The sequence below is a fragment of the Phocoena sinus genome, chromosome 7 (assembly GCF_008692025.1).
Source record: "Phocoena sinus isolate mPhoSin1 chromosome 7, mPhoSin1.pri, whole genome shotgun sequence".
In the NCBI taxonomy this organism is placed as follows: Eukaryota; Metazoa; Chordata; class Mammalia; order Artiodactyla; family Phocoenidae; genus Phocoena; species Phocoena sinus.
This window is the reverse complement of record NC_045769.1, coordinates 95,377,612-95,400,127: the sequence shown is the minus strand read 5'-3', so window position 1 is coordinate 95,400,127 and position 22,516 is coordinate 95,377,612. Positions and strand designations below refer to the sequence as shown.

The following is a 22,516-nucleotide window of genomic DNA, read 5'->3' as shown; positions in this document are numbered from 1 at the left end:
GCCAGTACAATACTATTTGATTACTGTAGTTTTGTAGTATAGTCTGAAGTCAGGGAGCATACCTCCAGCTCTATTCTTTTAATATTTGAAGAACCTCCATATTGTTTTCCATAATGGTTGGACCAAGTTACATTCTCACCAACAATGTATATATGTTCCCTTTTCACCACATCCTCACCAGCACCTGCTGTCTCTTCTTGATGATAGCCATTCTAACAGGTGTGAGGTGATACCTCATTGTGGTATTGATTTTCATTTCTCTGACGATTAGTAAGGTTGAACATTTTTTCATGTGTCTATTGGTCATTTTGATATCCTCTTTGGAAAAATGTCTAGTTAGTTCTTTGCCCATTTAAAAAATTGGATTTTGTTGTTGTTATTGAGTTCTTTATATATTTTGGATATTAACCACTTATTGGATATATGGTTTGCAAAATTTTCCTCCCATTCTGTAGGTTTTTTCATTTTGTTAACTGTTTCTTTTGCTATGCAGAAGCTTTTGCATTTGATGTAGTTACATTATTATTATTATTATTATTATTATTTGGTATGCGGGCCTCTCACTGTTATGGCCTCTCCCGTTGCGGAGCACAGGCTCCAGACACACAGGCTCAGTGGCCACGGCTCATGGGCCCAGCCGCTCCGCGGCATGTGGGATCTTCCCGGACCGGGGCACGAACCCGTGTCTCCTGCATCGGCAGGCGGACTCTCAACCACTGTGCCACCAGGGAAGCCCGATGTAGTTACATTATTGATGAGCTTCTTCCCTATGTTTTATTCTAGGAGTTTTATGTTATCAGGTCTTATGTTTAAGTCTTTGATCCGTTTTGAGTTAATTTTTGTGAACAGTATGAGACAGGGGTCCAATTTCATTGTTCTGCATGTATTTCTCCACTTTTCCTAGCAAGATTTTTTTTGTTTTGTTTTGTGTTTTTTTGAGGTACGCGGGCCTCTCACTGTCGTGGCCTCTCCCGCTGTGGAGCACAGGCTCCGGATGCGCAGGCTCAGCGGCCATCGCTCACGGGCCCAACCCCTCCGCAGCATGTGGGATCTTCCCGGACCGGGGCATGAACCCGTGTCCCCTGCATCGGCAGGCGGATTCTCAACCACTGCGCCACCAGGGAAGCCCCCAGCAAGATTATTTGAAGAGACTATCCTTTATCCATTGGGTATTCTTGGCTCCCATGTTGAATAATGGTTGACAGTATATAGCAGGATTTGATTTGGGGGCTTTATTTTGTTTCAGTGGTTAGTGTGTCTGTTTTTGTGCCAGTACCATACTGTTTTCCTTACTATGGCTTTGTAGTATAATTTGAAATCTGGAACTGTAATACCTCTGACTCTGTTCTTTTTTTCTCAGGATTGCTTTGGCTATTTGGGGTCTTTTGTGGTTTCATACAAATTTTAGGATTGTTTCTTCTATTTTGGTGAAGAATGGCTTTGGTATTTTGGTGGGGGTTACACTGAATGTGTAGATGGCTTTGAGTACTGTGGCCATTTTAACAACATTAATTTTTCCAGTCCATGAACAAGGGATGTCTTTCCATTTATTTGTATCTTCTTTAAATTCTTTCAGCAAAGCCTTGTAGTTTTCATTGAACAGATCTTTCACTTCCTTGGTTAAACTTATTCTAAAGTGTTTTATTATTTTTGATGCTATTGTGAATGGGACAGTTTTATTTCTTTTTCAGATGCTTCATCATTAGTGTAAAGGAATACAGTTGCTTTTTGTATGTTGATTCAACCACTTTACTAAAATCATTGATTAATTCCAACAGTTTTATGACTGACTCTTTGGGATTTTTCTATATCTAAGGTCATATAATCATCAAATAGTGAAAATTTTACTTCTTTCTTTCTGATTCAGATACCTTTTATTTCTTTGTTTGCCTATTTGCTCTAGCTAGGATTTCCAGTACTATTTTGAATAGGAGTGGTGAGAGTGGCATCCTTGTCTTGTTCTTGATTTCAGAGGAAACACTTTCAGTTTTTCTCCACTGAGTTGGAGAAAATGTTGGCTGTGGGTTTGTGATATATGGCCCTTATTATGTTGAAGTATGTTCCTTTTATACCTAATCTGTTAAGGGTTTTTATCACAAAAGGCATTGTATTTTGTCACATACTTTTTCTGTTTCTAGTGAGTTGATTACTTCATTTTCATCTTTCATTTTATTAATGTGATGTACTTATTGATTTGCATATGTTGAATCATCCTTGCATCCCAGGGATAAATACCACTTGGTCATGGTGCATAATCCTTTTAAAGTGTTCTTGAATTTGGTTTGCTAATTTTTTTTGAGAATTTATGCATCAATATACATCAGGGATATTCGTCTGTAGTTTTCTTTTCTTGTGGTATCCTTATCCGGTTTTGGTATCATAATGTTGGCTTTGTAGGATGAGTTTGGAAGTGTTCCCTTCTCAGTAATTTAGAAGAATTTGAGGAGGATTGGTGTTAATTCTTCTCTAAATGTTTGTTAAGATTCTCTAGTGAAGCTGTTTGGTTCTGGAATTATCTGTGTGGGGAATTTTTGATTACTGATTCAATCTCTTTACTCATTATTGGTCTGTTCAGATTTTCTCTTTCTTCAGTCTTGGTAGGTTATATGTTCTAGAAATATATACATTTCTTCTAGGTTATGTAATTTGTTAGCATATAATTGTTCATAGTAGTCTCTTATGATTCTATGTGTTTCTGCAGTATCAGTTGTAATGTCTCCTGTTTTGTGTCTAATTTTTAGTCTTCTCTATTTCATCATCAATTAGTCCAGCTAAAGTTTGGTCAGTTTTATTTATCTTTTCAAAGAACCGACCTTACTTTTGTTGTTTCTTTCTATTGTTTTCTTTCTGGTGTCTATCTCATTTATACCTTTTCTTTTTTTATTTTCCTCCTTCTGCTAATTTTGGGCTTAACTTGTTCTTTTTCTAGTCCCTTGAGGTGTAAGGTTAGGTTGTTTATCTGAGATATTGCTTATCACTTACTGTATGAACTTTTGTTGCAGGCTTGCCTCTGAGAACTGCTTTTGCTACATCCTACAATATTTTGTATGTTGTATTTTCATTTGTATTAAAATAATTTTTCATTTTCAGTTTCATTTCTTTGTTGACCCAAGGGTTGTTTAGAAGTGTGTTTTTAGTTTCCACATATTTGTAGATACTCTCACTTTTCTCATTTATAGTTTTATATTATTGTGGTCAGAAAAGATAGCTGGATGATTTCAATCTTCTTAAATTTGCAAAGATTTTTTTTTTTGTGGCCTATCATATGATTTATCCTAGAGGATGTTCCATGTGCATTTGAGAAGAATGTGTATCCTGGTGCTGTTGGACAGAATGTTCTGTATATCTATTAAGTCCATTTGTTCTAAAGTGTGGTTCAATTCAAGTATTTTCTTGTTGATTTTCTGTCTAGATGATCTATCCATTGGTGACAGAGAGGTATTGAAGTCCCCTACAATTACTGTATTGTTGTCTATTTCTCCCTTAATATCTGTTATTATTTGCGTAATATATTTTGGTGCTTGGGAGTTGGGAGCCTGTATATTTACAGTAATATATCTTCTTTTTAAATTATTATTTTATTGAAGTATAGTTAATTTCCAATGTTGTGTTAGTTTCAAATGTATAGCAGAGTGACTCAGTTATACATATGTTAATACGTTATATATATATATGTAATACATATATTCTTTTCCAGATTCTTTTCTATTATAGGTTATTATAAGATATTGAGTATAGTTCCCTGTGCTATACAGTAGGTCCTTGTTGGTAATCCATTTTATATATAGTAGTGTGTATGTGTTAATCCTGATCTCCTAATTTACCTCCCCCCACTCCCCACTATCCCCTTTGGTAACCATAAGTTTGTTTTCTACGTTTGTGAGTCTATTTCTGTTTTATATATAAATTTATACCATTTTTTTAAGGTTCCACAAATGATATCATATGATGTTTGTCTTTGACTTACTTCACTTAACACGATAATCATCTCTATATCCATTCATGTTGCTGCAGATGGCATTATTCTTTTTATGTATGAGTAATATTCCATTAAATTCGCACACGCACACGCACACATACACACACCGCATCTTCTTTCTCCATTCATCTGTTGATGGACATTTAGGTTGCTGCCATGTTTTGGACATTGGAAATAGTGTTGCTGTGAACACTGGAGTATATGTATGTTTTCAAATTAGTTTTTGTGTTTTCCAGATATATGCCCAGGAGTGGAGTTACTGGATCTTATGGTAGGTCTATTTTTACTTTTTTAAGGAAACTTCATACTGTTTTTTATAGTGGTTGTACCAATATACATTACCATTAACAGTATAGGAGGGTCCCTTTTCTCCCCACCCTTGCCAGCATTTATTATTTGTAAACTTTTTGATGATGGCCATTCTGACCAATATGAGGTTGGTAAAAGGCAATATGATGATCTCAAGAATAAAATTAATAAACAGAAGGAGTACTTTACCAAATAAAAGTTTTAAAAGACGAAGTAAGCAGAAATTCTGGAATTAAAGAACTTGGTAAGTGCGAAGAAGAATGCATTAGAAATACAGCAGATCAGATGGAAGAGAGAATCAGTAAGCTGGAAAATAGAAAACTAGAAATGAATCAGGATAGAGAAATCACTCTTTTAAATGTGAAAAAATCCTATGAGAGCAATCAGACTCCATTAAAAAGCCAACAAAAGAATAAGGATATTCCAGAAGGAGAAGAGAAGGGGAAGAGGGTGACAGTTTATTTAAGGAAATAATAGCTGAGAACTTCCCAAACCTGGGAAAAGGAGCTGGATATAGAAGTCTACAAAACTAATAGCTACCTGCCACTAAGGCTGGAAGCACACACACACACACAAAATGCTGGTGGTAAAAAAAAAAGGGGGGGGCGGTGGAAGAGTGGCAGGAGGTTTGTACTTAGCACTTGCAGCTTTGCGTGTGCCCATGGCTCAGTAGGGGCATCCTCAAGTGGGAGGGTTGTAGAGGATTGTGGGTGGTTGTCTTGCCAGAATCCTGGGGCAGACAGCAGTAGACACTTTTCTTCAGTTCTCTTTGTCTACTACCTCCTTTTCCTTTCTCTCCCAGTCACTGAGGTCTCTCCTCAGAGAGCAGCAGATCCCTCTAGCTGCAGATGTGCAACAGGACAGATACCATTCACTGCTTCCGTTCTTCACTCACTCTGCCAAAGAGGTTGTGCCACCAACCCCTGGACCTGCTGCTGCCTTCTGTGCTGCTGCTGGCTACACTGCAACTCCTCTTGCTCCACAGCTTCGTCCGTGGTACAATCCACCCACATTTGGGTTCACATATGGATGATCTCTTGGGTTTCCTGGTATGATGTGCAGAGGTACTCTTTTTTGGTTAGTTATGGATGTCTGATTAATTATAAATTAAAGGGGAGAGAATGCTGACATCACTGTCAGTAATAACTTTAAATATAAGTGGATCAAACCCTTCCATCAAAAGATACAGAGGCTTCGGTTGGAGCACAGGGAGAGGACTGGGGTGGGCGGCGTGAACACAGCCTGCAGGGGGTTAGTGCACCACGGCTAGCCAGGAGGGAGTCTGGGAAAAAGTCTGGACCTGCCGAAGAGGCGGGAGACATTTTCTTCCCTCTTTGTTTCCTGGTGCACAAGGAGAGGGGATTAAGAACGCTGCTTAAAGGAGCTTCAGAGACGGGCACAAGCCATGGCTAAAAGTGTGAACCCCAAAGAGGGGCATGAGACACTAAGGCTGCTGCTGCTGCCACAGGAAGCCTGTGTGCAAGCACAGGTCACTATCCACATCCCCTTTCCGGGGAGCCTGTGCAGCCCGCCACTGCCACGGTCCCGGGATCCAGGGACAACTTCCCCGGGAGAACGCACGGCGCGCCTCAGGCTGGTGCAATGTCACGCCAGACTCAGCTGCCGAAGGCTCGCCCCGCACTCCATGCCCCTCCCTTCGCCCAGCCTGAGTGAGCCAGAGTCCCCAAAGCAGCTGCTCCTTTAACCCCGTCCAGTCTGAGCGAAGAAGAGACGCCCTCTGGTGACCTACACGCAGAGGCGGGGCCAAATCCAAAGATGAGCACTGGAAGCTGTGAGAACAAAGAAGAGAAAGGGAAATCTCTCCCAGCATCCTCAGAAGCAGTGCATTAAAGCTCCACAATCAACTTGATGTACCTGCATCTGTGGAATACTTGAATAGACAACGAACCATCCCAAATTGAGGAGCTGTGTAGATGAAAGGCTCTTGGTGCTGCAGCCAGGAGTCAGTGCTGTGCCTCTGAGGTGGGAGAGCCAACTTCAGGACACTGGTCCACAAGAGTCCTCCCAGCTCCACATAATATCAAATGGTGAAAATCTCCCAGAGATCTCCATCTCAACACCAGCACCCAGCTTCACTCAACGACCAGCAAGCTACAGTGCTGGACACCCTATGCCAAACAACTAGCAAGACAGGAACACAACCCCACCCATTAGCAGAGAGATTACCTAAAATCATAATATTAGTCCACAGACACCCCAAAACACACCACCAGACGTGGACCTGCCCACCAGAAAGACAAGATCCAGCCTCATCCACCAGAACACAGGCACTAATCCCCTCCACCAGGAAGCCTACACAACCCACTGAACCAACCTTAGCCACCTGGGACAGACACCAAAAACAACGGGAACTACGAACCTGCAGCCTGCAAAAAGGAGACCCCAACCACAGTAAGATAAGCAAAATGAGAAGACAGAAAAACACACAACAGATGAAGGAGCAAGATAAAAACCCACCAGACCTAACAAATGAAGAGGAAATAGGCAGTCTACCTGAAAAAGAATTCCGAATACTAATAGTAAAGATGATCCAAAATCTTGGAAATAGAATAGACATAATGCAAGATACATTTAACAAGGACCTAGAAGAACTAAAGAGGAAACAAGCAACGATGAACAACACAATAAATGAAAGTAAAAATACTCTAGATGGGATCAATAGCAGAATAACTGAGGCAGAAAAACGGATAAGTGACCTGGAAGATAAAATAGTGGAAATAACTACTGCAGAGCAGAATAAAGAAAAAAGAATGAAAAGAACTGAGGGAAGTCTCAGAGACCTCTGGGACAACACTGGAAGTATAGGGGTTCCAGAAGAAGAAGAGAAAAAGAAAGGGACTGAGAAAATATTTGAAGAAATTATAGTTGAAAACTTCCCTAATATGGGAAAGGAAATAGTTAATCAAATCCAGGAAGCACAGAGAGTCCCATACAGGATAAATCCAAGGAGAAATATGCCAAGACACATATTAATCAAACTGTCAAAAATTAAATACAAAGAAAACATATTAAAAGCAGCAAGGGAAAAACAAATAACACACAAGGGAATCCCCATAAGGTTAACAGCTGATCTTTCAGCAGGAACTCTGCAAGCCAGAAGGAACTGGTAGGACATATTTAAAGTGATGAAGGAGAAAAACCTGCAACCAAGACTACTCTACCCAGCAAGGATCTCATTCAGATTTGATGGAGAAATTAAAACCTTTACAGACAAGCAAAAGCTGAGAGAGTTCAGCACCACCAAACTAGCTTTACAACAAATACTAAAGGAACTTCTCTAGGCAAGAAACACAAGAGAAGGAAAAGACCTACAATAACGAACCCAAAACAATTAAGAAAATGGGAATAGGAACATACATATCGATAATTACCATAAATGTAAATGGACTAAATGCTCCCACCAAAAGACACAGATTGGCTGAATGGATACTAAAACAAGACCCATATATATGCTGTCTACAAGAGACCCACTTCTGACCTAGAGACACATACAGACTGAAAGTAAGGGGATGGAAAAAGATATTTCATGCAAATGGAAACTAAAAGAAAGCTGGAGTAGCAACTCCCATATCAGACAAAATAGACTTTAAAATAAAGACTATTAGAAGAGACAAAGAAGGACACTACATAATGATCAAGGGATCGATCCAAGGAGAAGATATAACAATTGTAAATATTTATGCACCCAGCATAGGGGCACCTGAATACATAATGCAAATACTAACAGCCATAAAAGGGGAAATCGACAGTAACACATTCATAGTAGGGGACTTTAACACCCCACTTTCACCAATGGACAGATCATCCAAAATGAAAATAAATAAGGAAACACAAGCTTTAAATGATACATTAAAAAAGATGGACTTAATTGATATTTATAGGACATTCCATCCAAAAACAACAGAATACACATTTTTCTCAAGTGCTCATGGAACATTCTCCAGGACAGATCATATCCTGGGTCACAAATCAAGCCTTGGTAAATTTACGAAAATTGAAATTGTATCAAGTATCTTTTCCGACCACAACGCTATGAGACTAGATATGAATTACAGGAAAAGATCTGTAAAAAAATACAAACACATGGAGGCTAAACAATACACTACTTAATAACGAAGTGATCACTGAAGAAATCAAAGAGGAAATCAAAAAATACCTAGAAACAAATGACAATGGAGACACAACGACCCAAAACCTATGGGATGCAGCAAAAGCAGTTCTAAGAGGGACGTTTATAGCAATATAAGCCTACCTTAAGAAACAGGAAACATCTTGAATAAAAAACCTAACCTTGCACCTAAAGCAATTAGAGAAAGAAGAACAAAAAACCCCCAAAGTTAGCAGAAGGAAAGAAATCATAAAAATCAGATCAGAAATAAATGAAAAAGAAATGAAGGAAACAATAGCAAAGATCAATAAAACTAAAAGCTGATTCTTTGAGAAGATAAACAAAATTGATAAACCATTAGCCAGACTCATCAAGAAAAAAAGGGAGAAGACTCAAATCAATAGAATTAGAAATGAAAAAGAAATAATAACTGACACTGCAGAAATACAAAAGATCATGAGAGATTACTACAAGCAACTCTGCCAGTAAAATGGACAACCTGGAAGAATGGACAAATTCTTAGCAATGCACAACCTGCCAAGACTGAATCAGGAAGAAATAGAAAATATGAACAGACCAATCACAAGCACTGAAATTGAAACTTGATTAAAACTCTTGCAACAAACAAAAGCCCAGGACCAGATGGCTTCACAGGCGAATTCTATCGAACATGTAGAGAAGAGCTGACACCTGTCCTTCTCAAACTCTTCCAAAATATAGCAGAGGGAGGAACACTCCCAAACTCATTCTACAAGGCCACCATCACCCTGATACCAAAAGCAGACAAAGATGTCACAAAGAAAGAAAACTACAGGCCAATGTTACTGATGAACATAGATGTAAAAATCCTCAACAAAATACTAGCAAACAGAATCCAACAGCACATTAAAAGGATCAGACACCATGCTCAAATGGGGTTTATTCCAGGAATGCAAGGATTCTTCAGTATACACAAATCAATTAACGTGATACACCATATTAACAAATTGAAGGAGAAAAACCATACAATCATCTCAGTAGATGCAGAGAAAGCTTTCGACAAAATTCAACACCGATTTATGACAAAAACCCTGCAGAGAGTAGGCATAGAGGGAACTTTCCTCAACATAATAAAGGCCATATATGACAAACCCACAGCCAACACCTCAGCGGTGAAAAACTGAAAGCATTTCCACTAAGATCAGGAACAAGACAAGGTTGCCCACTCTCACCACTCTTATCCAACATAGTTTTGGAAGTTTCAGCCACAGCAATCAGAGAAGAAAAGGAAATAAAAGGAATCCAAATCGGAAAAGAAGAAGTAAAGCTGTCACTGTTTGCAGATGACATGATACTATACATAGAGAATCCTAAAGATGCTACCAGAAAACTACTAGAGCTAAGCAATGAATTTGGTAAAGTTGCAGGATACAAAATTAATGCACAGAAATCTCTGGCATTCCTATGTAGTAATGATGAAAAGTCTGAAAGTGAAATCAAGAAAACACTCCCATTTACCACTGCAACAAAAAGAATAAAATATCTAGGAATAAACCTATCTAAGGAGACAAAAGACCTGCATGCAGAAAATTATAAGACACTGATAAAAGAAAGTAAAGATGATATAAATAGATGGAGAGATATACCATGTTCTTGGATTGGAAGAATCAACATTGTGAAAATGACTCTACTACCCAAAGCAATCCACAGATTCAATGCAATCCCTATCAAACTACCACTGGCATTTTTCACAGAACTAGAACAAAAAATTTCACAATCTGTATGGAAACACAAAAGACCCCGAATAGCCAAAGCAATCTTGAGAATGAAAAATGGAGCTGGAGGAAGCAGGCTCCCTGACTTCAGACTATACTACAAAGCTACAGTAATCAAGACAGTATGGTACTGGCGCAATAGCAGAAATATAGATCAATGGAACAGGATAGAAAGCCCAGCGATAAACCTACACACATATGGTCACCTTATCTTTGATAAAGGAGGCAGGAATGTACAGTGGAGGAAGGACAGCCTCTTCAATAATTGGTGCTGGGAAAACTGGACAGGTACATGTAAAAGAATGAGATTAGATCACTCCCTAACACCATACACAAAAATAAGCTCAAAATGGATTAAAGACCTAAATGTAAGGCCAGAAACTCTCAAAGTCTTAGAGGAAAACATAGGCAGAACACTCTATGACATAAATCACAGTAAGAACCTTTTTGACCCACCTCCTAGAGAAATGGAAATAAAAAAAAAATAAACAAATGGGACCTAATGAAACTTCAAAGCTTTTGCACAGCAAAGGAAACCATAAACAAGACCAAGAGACAACCCTCAGAATGGGAGAAAATATTTGCAAATGAAGCAACTGTCACAGGATTCATTTCCAAAATTTACAAGCAGCTCGTGCAGCTCAATAACAAAAAAACAACCCAATCCAAAAATGGGTAGAAGACGTAAATAGACATTTCTCCAAAGAAGACATACAGACTGCCAACAAACACATGAAAGAATGCTCAACATCATTAATCATTAGCGAAATGCATATCAAAACTGCAATGAGATATCATCTCACACCAGTCAGAATGGCCATCATCAAAAAATCTAGGAACAATAAATGCTGGAGAGGGTGTGGAGAAAAGGGAACACTCTTGCATTGCTGGTGGGAATGTGAATTGGTACAGCCACTATGGAGAACAGTATGGAGGTTCCTTAAAAACCTACAAATAGAACTACCATATGACCTAGCAATCCCATACTGGGCATATACCCTGAGAAACCATAATTCCAAAAGAGTCATGTACCAAAATGTTCATTGCAGCTCTATTTACAATAGCCCAGAGATGGAAGCAACCTAAGTGTCCATCATCACATGAATGGATAAAGAAGATGTGGCACATATATACAATGGAATATTACTCAGCCATAAAAAGAAACGAAATTGAGCTATTTGTAATGAGGTGGATAGACCTAGAGGCTGTCATACAGAGTGAAGTAAGTCAGAAAGAGAAAGACAAATACCGTATGCTAACACATGTATATGGAATCTAAAGGAAACAGGTTATGAAGAACCTAGGAGCAAGACAGGAATAAAGACACAGACCTACTAGAGAATGGACTTGAGGATATGGGGAGGGGGAAGGGTAAACTGTGACAAAGTGAGAGAGTGGCATGGACATATATACTCTACCAAACGTAAACTAGATAGCTAGTGGGAACCAGCCACATAGCACAGGGAGATCAGCTCGGTGCTTTGTGACCACCTAGAGGGGTGGGATAAGGAGGGTGGGAGGGACGGAGATGCAAGGGGGAAGAGATATAGGAACATATGTATATGTATTACTGATTCACTTTGTTATAAAGCAGAAACTAACACACCATTGTAAAGCAATTATACTCTAGTAAAGATGTAAAAAAAAAAATCAGCAGTCTCAAAGCCATAAGTATTGTGGAAAAAAAAATCAGAATAGACATAACCAAATAATACAGTGAGACTTTTCCAAGAAAATTAAAAAAAAAACAATCAAAAGATACAGACTGGCAGAAACAAACAAAAAAAACCGATCCAACTAGATACTGTTTATAAGACTCACTTTAGATCCAAAGACAGAAACAGGTTAAAAGTGAAAGGACCAAGAAAAAAAAAGTGAAAGGACAGAAAAGGATATTCCGTGCAAACAGCAACCAAAGACAGCAGGGGCAGCTATAATAATATCAGACAAAATAGTATTATTTAAATCAAAAATGGTTACAAAAGACAATGAAGGATATTACATATTAATAAAAAATTCAATAGAAGAAGAAAGTAAAATAATTATAAACTTCATTAATGTATCTAATAACAGGACATCAAAATACATAAAGCATAAAAATGACAGAAGAAACAGTTTTAAAATAATAGTTGGAAACTTCAATATCTCATTCTCCACAATGGATAGAAAAGACAGGTAGAAGATAAGTACAAAAATAGAGGACTTACGGACTTCCCTGGTGGTGCAGTGGTTAAGAATCTGCCTGCCAATGCAGGGGACATGGGTTCGATCCTTGGTCTGGGAAGATCCCACAAGCTGTGGAACAACTAAGCCTGTGTGCCACAACTACTGAGCCTGTGCTCTAGAGCCCACGCACCACAGCTCCTGAGCCCACGCACCATAACTGCTGAAACCTGCGTGCCCTAGAGCCTGTGCACTGCAACTACTGAGCCCATACGCCTCAACTACTGAGGCCCACACACCCTAGAGCTTGCGTGCCACAACTACTGAGCCCACATGGCTCAACTACTGAAGCCTGTGCACTCTAGGGCCTGCACGCCGCAACTACTGAGCCCGCATGCTGCAACTACTGAAGCCCACGCAGCTAGAGCCTGTGCTTCACAATAAGAGAAGCCACTGCAGTGAGAAGCCTGTGCACCACAATGAAGAGTAGCCCCTGCTTGCCACAACTAGAGAAAGACCGCGTGCAGCAACAAAGACGCAATGCAGCCAAAAAAAAAAAAAAGACAAAGACTTGTTTTCTTTGTCAGGAGAAAGAAAACAATACAATAAACCAACTAGATCAAACATAAATATACAGAACACTCTACCCAAAAATAACAGAATATACATACTTCTCAGGGGCATATGGGACATTCTCCAGGGTAGATCATATGTATACTAGGCTATAAATCGTCTTAATAGATTTTTTAAAAATTTATTTATTTTCAGTATCTGCAAATCAATCAGTGTGATACACCACATTAACAAACTGAACAATAAAAACCATATGATCATCTCAATAGATGCAGGAAAAGCTTTTGACAAAATTCAGTGGAATGGGATAGGAAGCTCAGAAATAAACCCAAACACCTATGGTCAATGAGTCCGTGACAAAGGAGGTAAGAATATATAATGGAGAAAAGACAGTCTCTTCAATAAGTGGTGCTGGGAAAACTGGACAGCTACATGTAAAAGAATGAAGTTACAACACTCCCTAACACCATACACAAAAATAAACTCCAAATGGATTAAAGACTTAAATGTAAGACCAGACACTATAAAACTTTTAGAGGAAAACATAGGACACTCTTTGACATAAACCGCAGCAAGATCTTTTTTGACCCACCTCCTAGAGTAACAGAAATTAAAACAAAAATAAACAAATGGGACTTAATTAAACTTAAAAGCTTTTGCACAGCAAAGGAAACCATAAAGAAAATGAAAAGACAACCCATAGAATGGGAGAAAATATTTTCAAACAAAGCAAACTACAAAGGGATTAATCTCCAAAATATACAAAGAGCTCAAATACCTCAATACCAAAAACAAACCCCCCCCCAAAAAACAACCCAATCCCCAAATGGGCAGAAGACCTAAATACACATTTCTCCAAAGAAGATATACAGATTGCCAACAAACACATGAAAGGATGCTCAACATCACTAATCATTAGAGAAATGCAAATTAGAACTACAATGAGGTATCACCTCACACCAGTCAGAATGGCCATCATCAAAAGGTCTACAAACAATAAATGCTGGAGAGTGTGTGGAGAAAAGGCAACCCTCTTCCACTGTGGGAATATAAATTGGTACAGCCACTATGGAGAACAGTATGGAGGTTCCTTACAAAACTAAAAATAGAGTTACCGTATGACCCAGCAATCCCACTACTGGGCATATATCTGGAGAAAACCATAATTAAACAGATACATGCACCCCAATGTTTATTGCAGCACTATTTCCAATAGCCAAGACATGGAAACAAACTAAATGTCCACTGACAGAGAAATGGATAAAGAAAATGTGCTACATTTTTACAATGGAATACTACTCAGCCACAAAAGGGAACAAAATAATGCCATTTGCAACAACATGGATGGACCTAGAGATTATCATATTAAATGAAGTAAGTCAGACAGAGAAAGACAAATATCATATAATATCACTCATGTGGAATCTAATTTTAAAAATGATACAAATGAACTTATTTACAAAACAGACTTACAGATACTGAAAACAAATTTATGGTTACCAAAGGGGAAACGTGGTGGGGAGTGATAAATCAGGAGCTTGGGATTAACATACACACACTACTTACTCTACATAAGATAGATAACCAACAAGGACCCTAGTATATGGCACAGGGAATTCTACTCAATATTCTGTGATAACCTATATAAGCAAAGAATCTGAACAAGAATGAATATACGTATATGTATAACTGAATCCCTTTGCTGTACATCTGAAGCTGTACATCTGAAACTAACACAAAATTGTAAATCAACTATAATTCAATAAAATAGAAAAAAATAAACCCATGCACCTATGGTCAATTAATCCATGACAAACGACAAGAATATACAATGGATAAAAGACAGTCTTTTCAATAAGTGGTGCTGGGAAAACTGGACAGCAACATGTAAAAGAATGAAATTAGAACATTCTCTAACACCACACACAAAAATAAACTCAAAATGGATCAAAGACCTAAATGTAAGGCCGGACACTATAAAACTCTTAAGAGGAAAACATAGGCAGATCACTTTTTTACATAAATCGCAGCAATATCTTTTTTGATCCACTTCCTAGAGTAATAAAAATAAACAAATAGGACCTAATTAAACTGAAAATCTTTTGCAAAGCAAAGGAAACCATAAATAAAAAGACAAGACAACCCTCAGAATGGGAGAAAATATTTGCAAATGAAACAACCAACAGGGGATTAATCTCCAAAATATACAAACAGCTTATGCAGCTCAATATCTAAAAAACAAACAACCCGATCAAAAAAATGGGCAGAAGAGTGATACCTCCACATTTGTTCTTCTTAAGATTGATTTGGCTATTTGGGGTCATTTATGGTTCCATACAAATTTTATGGACAAGTAGATTGTTTTCTACTTGAAAACACCATTGGAATTTTGATAGGGATTGCACTGAATCTGTAGATTACTTCGGGTGGTATGGATATTTTAACAATATTTATTTGTCTGATCCATGAACGTGGAATTTTTTCCATTTGTTGGTGTCTTCTTCATTTTCTTTCGCCAAAGACTTGTAGTTTCAGTGTACAAATATTTCACCTTCTTGGTTAAATATATTCCTAACTACTTTAATTTTTTTGATGCTCTTATAGCATTTTTAACTGGTTGGAATTTTGAAATCTGGCAAATAGAGAAACCATCTTCATGGGTCATTCCATCTCAAACCATCATACAGTTCCTACATCTAAGAATTTTCTCCCTAGAATTACCACTTTAGTTTGATCTAAAGAGCAAGCTCCACTCAAATCTGACCTACTTAGACCAAAGTCTCACTTGCAGACACCTCATGCTGGAGGAAAAGCAGTGTGCTGGCTTCTCAGCTGTCAGCTGTGAGGAATCCTAGGTTACCCTGGCAATGAGGCAGAAAACTGCAAAAAGCCTGACCAGCAAAGCAGAAAGGAGGCCAAAGAAAGACCAACTAATTTATAAAATGAACGATACTATTGGATCTCAAAGAATGAAATATTGTAAACTTAATAAAAACTCTGTAAGGTTCACGATTGTATAATATTTATAAAAATAAGTCCTCTATGTTGTAAAATACTAGCTACTAATTAAAACTAAAGAGTGCTCAAACTAATGTGGTTTACATCCAAACAGTATTTACAAACAGGCCTTTTGTGAATGTAGTTCTTCCTTGGCCCTGTATTTTGTGGAGTTCTGACACTTTGCTCTCATGATTCTGATGTACTGCAGGATTATGCCTTGGTTTTCTTTTACCATCACTCTTTTATTTTTGAATATCAGTCACATTTTAATATTACCCTTGCACTTTAACATATATCTCCATCTGATCATGTTTCAGTATAAAGTGTTTTATCATCATCATTCCTTTTAAAAGAGGTTCCAGGAATACACCTTTAATAAAACAGGATTTTAAGAACAAAAAATGGTAACTAGGAGACAAAGGGTGCTTTGACAGTATGCCTAGATTTATGCATTAAAACAAACTAATTAAAAAATGAAGTTTAAGTGGCATTTTATGTTTTCAGTTATTAAACATTTTTAACAGTTACTTTAGCCAGAACCGCTGAATTTGTCCACAAACACCATGGGTCCAATTAGCTTATCTTCAAAAGCATCTTTTCAACAGACAATTGGCTCAGAAATAAAACAAAGAAGACAACATTCAAAATGTGTACCCCAATCCCATTTTGGAGGCATTTAGTGAACAAGAGTCTCTACTGCATACTAAGCAGGCAGGTCACAATTGGCCCAGAAGTCCTAAATAATGATGATTTGCCTCTGAAATTTCCCTTATAGTTTTACAATGTTCCGTTTAGACACACAGCAGTCCAGAACCAGTACTAATCCAGCAGCATTTTTCAAGTAATTGAGAGTATATTTTTCAAAAGCAATCTATGCATAATACTGTAATTAGGGTACAAAGGAATTGAAAGCTTAACAAAACCTTACCGAAACGAGAGTCTGCACAAAACTAAGAAGATCATAGAAATATTTAGTATTGTATCTCATTTTCTGTCAAAACTTTCAAAAGCTATTGAACACAAAAAGCTTTAAACATGAAAAGGGAAGTTGAAGTCTTGATTTTTGTTCTGAAAATTTTCATTCTTCAAATATTACACGAGAGCTTCCCTGGTGGCGCAGTGGTTAAGAATCTGCCTGCCAACGCAGGGGACACGGGTTCGAGCCCTGGTCCGGGAAGATCCCACATGCCGCGGAGCAACCAAACTCGTGAGCCACAACTACTGAGCCTGTGCTCTAGAGCCTGCGAGCCACAACTACTGAGCCTGTGAGCCACAACTACTGAGCCCGTGAGCCACAACTACAGGAGCCCGCATGCCTAGAGCCCGTGCTCCACAGCAAGAGAAGCCACCACAATGAGAAGCCTGCACATTGCAACAAAGAGTAGCCTCCGCTCGCCACACTAGAGAAAGCCTGCTTGCATTAACAAAGACCCAATGCAGTCAAAAAAATAAAATAAATTTATAAAAAAAGATTACACTAACATGAAAAATAATTTATGTTGAATTCTCCACATACGAACCATAATCTTCTATTCAAAAATGTTTATACTTCATTTCTTTACTAAATATCGTGTGATGTCTGATCCATGCTTTGATGCTAGAGATCGTCTTCTCACCTGACTTCTTTCCTTGGCTTGTCTTGCAGTTCTCTAAGAGTTAAAAAAAAAAAAATGCATGTGTACACATGTTAAAAAAAAAGTACTGGCTACAGAAACTCAAAAACTCTTTGTATTCTGTTAAAAAAAATATACATTATCAACACGCTCATTTACCAGTGCTTTGCAATGAGGGGGTTACTAAGCCACAAGCAGAGGACTCCAGTAGCTCTGAGGTCGTAGGTTCACTTAGGAACAGATGCTGAGGAGAAAATGCACAGCTTTGGGGGCTGTCTTGCTACCCAGTGAGATGGTAAATACCTCATTTGGGGACTAGGGGAGGCCATGATTCCCCTCACCCACATGGCAATTTCCCAGAATGTAGTGTGCGCAGGGCCCACCCACCTCCTGTTCTCTGGGCTCTGAAGCCTTTCCCAACCCAACAGCCAAGCCAATGCAAAAAACCAAAACGAGATAGAACAGAACTGGATTCTTCTGCTGCTCCCACAAATAAAGTTTTTCATAAGACTCTGAAAAAGTGATTACAGAGGGTGCAACATTCTCTTTTGCTATATCTTCATTTTCTTATAGGTCTTGAATGTGCTAATAATTTGCACAGCTGAGAAATCAGATGACTTTTTCCCCCAGCTGAAGTCCATGTACATGTGAAGTGATCCAGGTGGAAGGGGTAAGGAGAGAAAAAAGGTTAAAACTAAAAATAAATAAAAAACCCTGCTTATGAGATGATCCCGTTTATGTAAATATTATGTTTGTGGAGAAATTGAGGAATCTGAAATATTAAAAGGAGGCTAAGAAAGTGCTCATATGATATGGACACTGGCAAAGGATCTGAACAGTTCTCAAAAGTGTAGGACTTCCCTGGTGGTCCAGTGGTTAAGACTCCACGTTTCCAACGCAGGGTGCATGGGTTTGCTCCCTGGTCGGGGAACTAAGATCCCATATAGTGCATGGCACGGCCAAAAAATGAAAGAAAAAAAAAGGTGTAAATACAATTGATTAGCATTTTTACAAACATCAGGGTCTTTTGTAAACACAATAATTCTCTCACCGCATCAGCAATAACAAGTGCAGTTAAACGGGCACTCCCGTTCAGTGCCGGGGGGGAAGGAGCGTATATGAGCGTAGTCCTTTGGAAAACAGCTTGGAGAAAATTTATCTCCTACAGTCTCAAAAATATCTAAACACTTGACTCAGTGATTTTTACATCTGAGAATCTAAAGGAACAACCTCAAAATGTAAAAAATTATATACAAAAAAACGCGGTTGGCAGCATTGTGTATATGCACCAAAAAATGTAAACAACTTCAATGTTCATCGGTATGAGAATGGCTGGATAAACCAAAGTAGAAACGTATTCAATAGGACAATATGCAGCCATTGCAGATGATGAACGCTGAATGCTTATCATGGGATGGGAAAATGCTTAAATGTTGCCATAATTTTAAAAAAAAGTTGGATGCAAAGTTGCATATTGAATGTATGCTTCTTTCTAAGATTATATCTCAAGAGGCAGATCCTATGACCTTTTGCTGAACTGCCTGTTAAAAATTCATCCTAGTTGACAGACAATATTATGTCATTCTTTTCTTCTCCTCTTAAGCAATAGGTAATTGCTCCAAGATGTACCAAGGTTAACAGGTTTCACATTTAGGTCAGCAGTGTAATGTTTGCATGTTGAACTGAGTTGGTCCTAGAGATAATTTATTAATGTTCTCAAATATTTCAGGACATATTTAGCTGCAGATGCAAACATATGTCACTGTCCCCATTTACTAAACTTCTAGTTTGAGGATCTGGATCTTTTCAAGACTATGCAATATGTAAGTTGTATTCATTTTCTTCTAGGTGGTGGTGAAAATTTCCTGGTCCTAGAATGAATAGAAAGGGAAGCAGTTTCTTATTCATCTGTGACTGAGAATTTGCATAGGCCCCAAGAGAAAACTCAAGTGTTAAGTGATGAAAAGAATAAAATACATCTCGGATCCCAGACTAGGGATATAGATTCACACACGTAATCTTCCACACCTGTATGCACAATTTTCAATTTGATATCTCAAGATGGAGTCAAATGTGTCTGCGAGCTTCACTGACCTCTTTGTGACAGATTGTGCAGAGGGTCTGCAGGTTGTCCAGGGAGCACTGTCCTCCCCCACCAGACACTGGTTTGATGTGGTCCACCTGCCAGAAATGCCCTTCCCCTGGGTTTCTTATCATTTCATTAAGCTGTAATAAGAACACAAGATCAGCAATTTTCAACATACACTGTAGGAACTGTTGGGTTTGCGTTGTGCAATCATGTTCACACAGCAGAATCACAGGGAAAAATACATTAGGATGGTTTTTTATAGCTTTTATTGTGAGTAGGAAAAACCCTCTAGGTTAGCAATTTGAAAGCAATAAAAAATATGTTTCTGAAAAAGGTTTTTTTCCCCCCTTACCTAACCCATTTTGAAAAAATTACAAGCAAGTATAAAATACCAAGCCTTCTGACAGACTGGGAAAAATCAATTGCTTCTGCACCTTTGAGCTAGTTTATATAGTCACTAAAACAAAACTGAGAAAAAAATAAGAACAGATTAGAAATGAAAAACTTCTGAATATTACTGACTCAGACAGTCTTTTAATTGTTGACCTAAATGCATTTGTTAGTATACCAATGACAGTTTAATATTAACAGTTATCACCCAGAACTTTTATGCTATTACCTGGGAACCTCCTAGGTTACATGGACTGGAATCAAATTTCTAGAACAAATCTCTGTTGCTTGCATATTTGGAATAAACAAAGATGTTCATTTAAAGCAGCCACTATTTAGGCCAGTCCATATATGCATACTTCATATTTAACGAATAATAACCTACATTCAAACGGGATGTATTTTAGCATTTTATCTGAGGTAGTAAAACCAGCTCACAACATAGCAGTGTAGAGTTGTTTAAATATCACAAAGACGAGTGTGAAGACGATATTATAATATCTTTCTTGTTCCTTGGTCTTGAACAAGGAAGATATTATAATCGACTTCAAGGCTGCTGGCCATGGGAATCTGTGACGTAGCTCTTAAAGTGCTTCAGGAAAGTTGTCAGGCCCATGGATGGCTCAGGGACCTTAGCAGCAGTGTCTGGCCCAAGAGCAGCCCCAGGAAGCAGCAAGTTGGAGCAGTAACCTTTGTCCACCTTAACTCTGTTACAGATGGACTGATTTCTCTTCTGCACTGAACTTCCCAACTTCTGTTAGAAGATATATAATGATTTTTATTTTTGAGGTTGGCATTGTTGGAGGAGACTTCATATGGCAGTCTTGTGCATCAAGCAAATGGCATATTCTTAGGGAAAAAAATCCATTTTGGTTCTGTCTTTTGTAACCGATTCTTTTGTGCCAAGCAGTCTCCATTCTGACAGATCCTGTGATCCAGAAGGTGCTTCTTTATTCTTCCCAGCAATTCGGAATCACTTGGGGCCAGTCTTCAACATCCTAAACTCACCTCCAGAAAGAATCACTCCCTCTCCCACTGGTCATTCCATCTGGGCCCTGCAGTGCTCCTGATTCTCTGAGCGCTTCTCTTTTAGATGTGTACTGTGTTACTTCTGCATTCTTGGACTGACTGCTTTCAAGATGTTCTTGAGTCATTTCATTGTGTGTCTTCCGGAAGCCTCCACGTGGAGGCAGCAGCAAGCAACTGGAGTCTGGCTGACATCTCCGGGATGGGTGTGACGTGACCCTCACCAGTGAGACCAAAGGATCATTCAGTAACTCTGGATAACATTAGGGGAAGAGTGTATTTCCCTAACAAAGTCATGCTAGTTCATCTTTGCAGAAATGCTTATTAATTCTGTCATGATTCAGCAATACTAGGTAAATAAAAATATAAGATTTGACTCCCTGGCTGGAACTTACCCAATACTTTAGCAGACGGAGAGTGATTTTTTTTCAAAACTAAGCTTACTACAAAATTACACATTTTGCTCTAGCTTGAAATTTAGTACTTATTAGATCACAACACTGGAAATCCAACTGAGTTTTGGGAGTCAAAGTAAATACTGAGAATAGTGTGCTAAGAATACTGTTTTTGTCATGAATTACATTTTACAATGGGATAAACACATATAAGTTTTCTTCTCATTGTAACGACTACATTTTGGGGGTTATCTGTTTACCCCTTGTCATTCAATATTAACACCATGAAAAGTGGAACAAGCATACCATAAGTGCCTCTCAATGCAATATACCATCTGTTAAGGTCTCTTCCCAAAATAATCTAGTCAGAATCTAATTAAACCTCTAGATCTTATAACCATTATTCAGGAAATCAGGGGGATGGAGAAACATGTCAGACAACATCATGAGGATACAGGGAGACAAATCCAGAATGTGGGAAATTCTAAAGGCAAATGTAACAATTTATAGTGTAAAAAAGGGATGGGGTGATATTACAGATTATATGGAACGTAAAAGGCATAATGACCAAATGCAATGTGTGGGTCACATTTTGATCCTAACTTGAAGAAAGCAATTGTAAAAAGACATTTCTGAGAGAATATGGGAAACCAAACACGGACTTATTATAATTATGTTGGGTGTGATAATGGATATTGGAACATTTAAAAGAGAGACAGACCTATGATAAACCATAATGGAAAAGAATATTAAAAAAAGAATGTGTATATATATGTATAGCTGAGTCACTTTGCTGTACAGTAGTAATTAACACATTGTAAATCAACTATACTTCAATTAAAAGAATAAATAAATAATAAAAGAGAGAAAGAAAAAGGGGGGGAGGGAGAAAGAAAGTCTTTATCTGTGAGACATACATAATGAAAATATTTAAGGGTGAAATGAAACGCTGTCTGGAATTTGGTTTAAAATAATTCCAGGAGAGAGAAAGAATTGAGGTGAGGGACAGATGAAGATGAATGGCAAAATGTTGATAACTGTTAAGGTTGGGTGATGGGTATGTGGGTCCATCATTCTCTCTACTTTTGTATATGTA

The 22,516-nt window shown here is 38.2% G+C and overlaps 1 protein-coding gene across 5 annotated transcripts in view; it reads right to left on the bottom strand.

Annotated features, from left to right (window-relative positions):
• Positions 1 to 15,077: 15,077 nt before the first annotated feature.
• Positions 15,078 to 22,516, bottom strand: part of ZRANB3 (zinc finger RANBP2-type containing 3) — a 275,954-nt gene continuing 268,515 nt past the window's right edge. For 4 of the 5 annotated variants that reach the window (XM_032638607.1, XM_032638608.1, XM_032638610.1 and 1 more), the window contains 2 exons: positions 19,615 to 19,746; positions 15,078 to 17,556 (listed from right to left, as the gene is read on the bottom strand). In XM_032638607.1, coding sequence (XP_032494498.1) covers positions 17,458 to 17,556; positions 19,615 to 19,746 — 231 coding nt within the window. In that variant the 3' untranslated portion in view covers positions 15,078 to 17,457. Of the gene's footprint in view, positions 19,747 to 22,516 lie in introns of all 5 variants that reach the window. The other variant, XM_032638609.1, reaches the window with a different exon arrangement.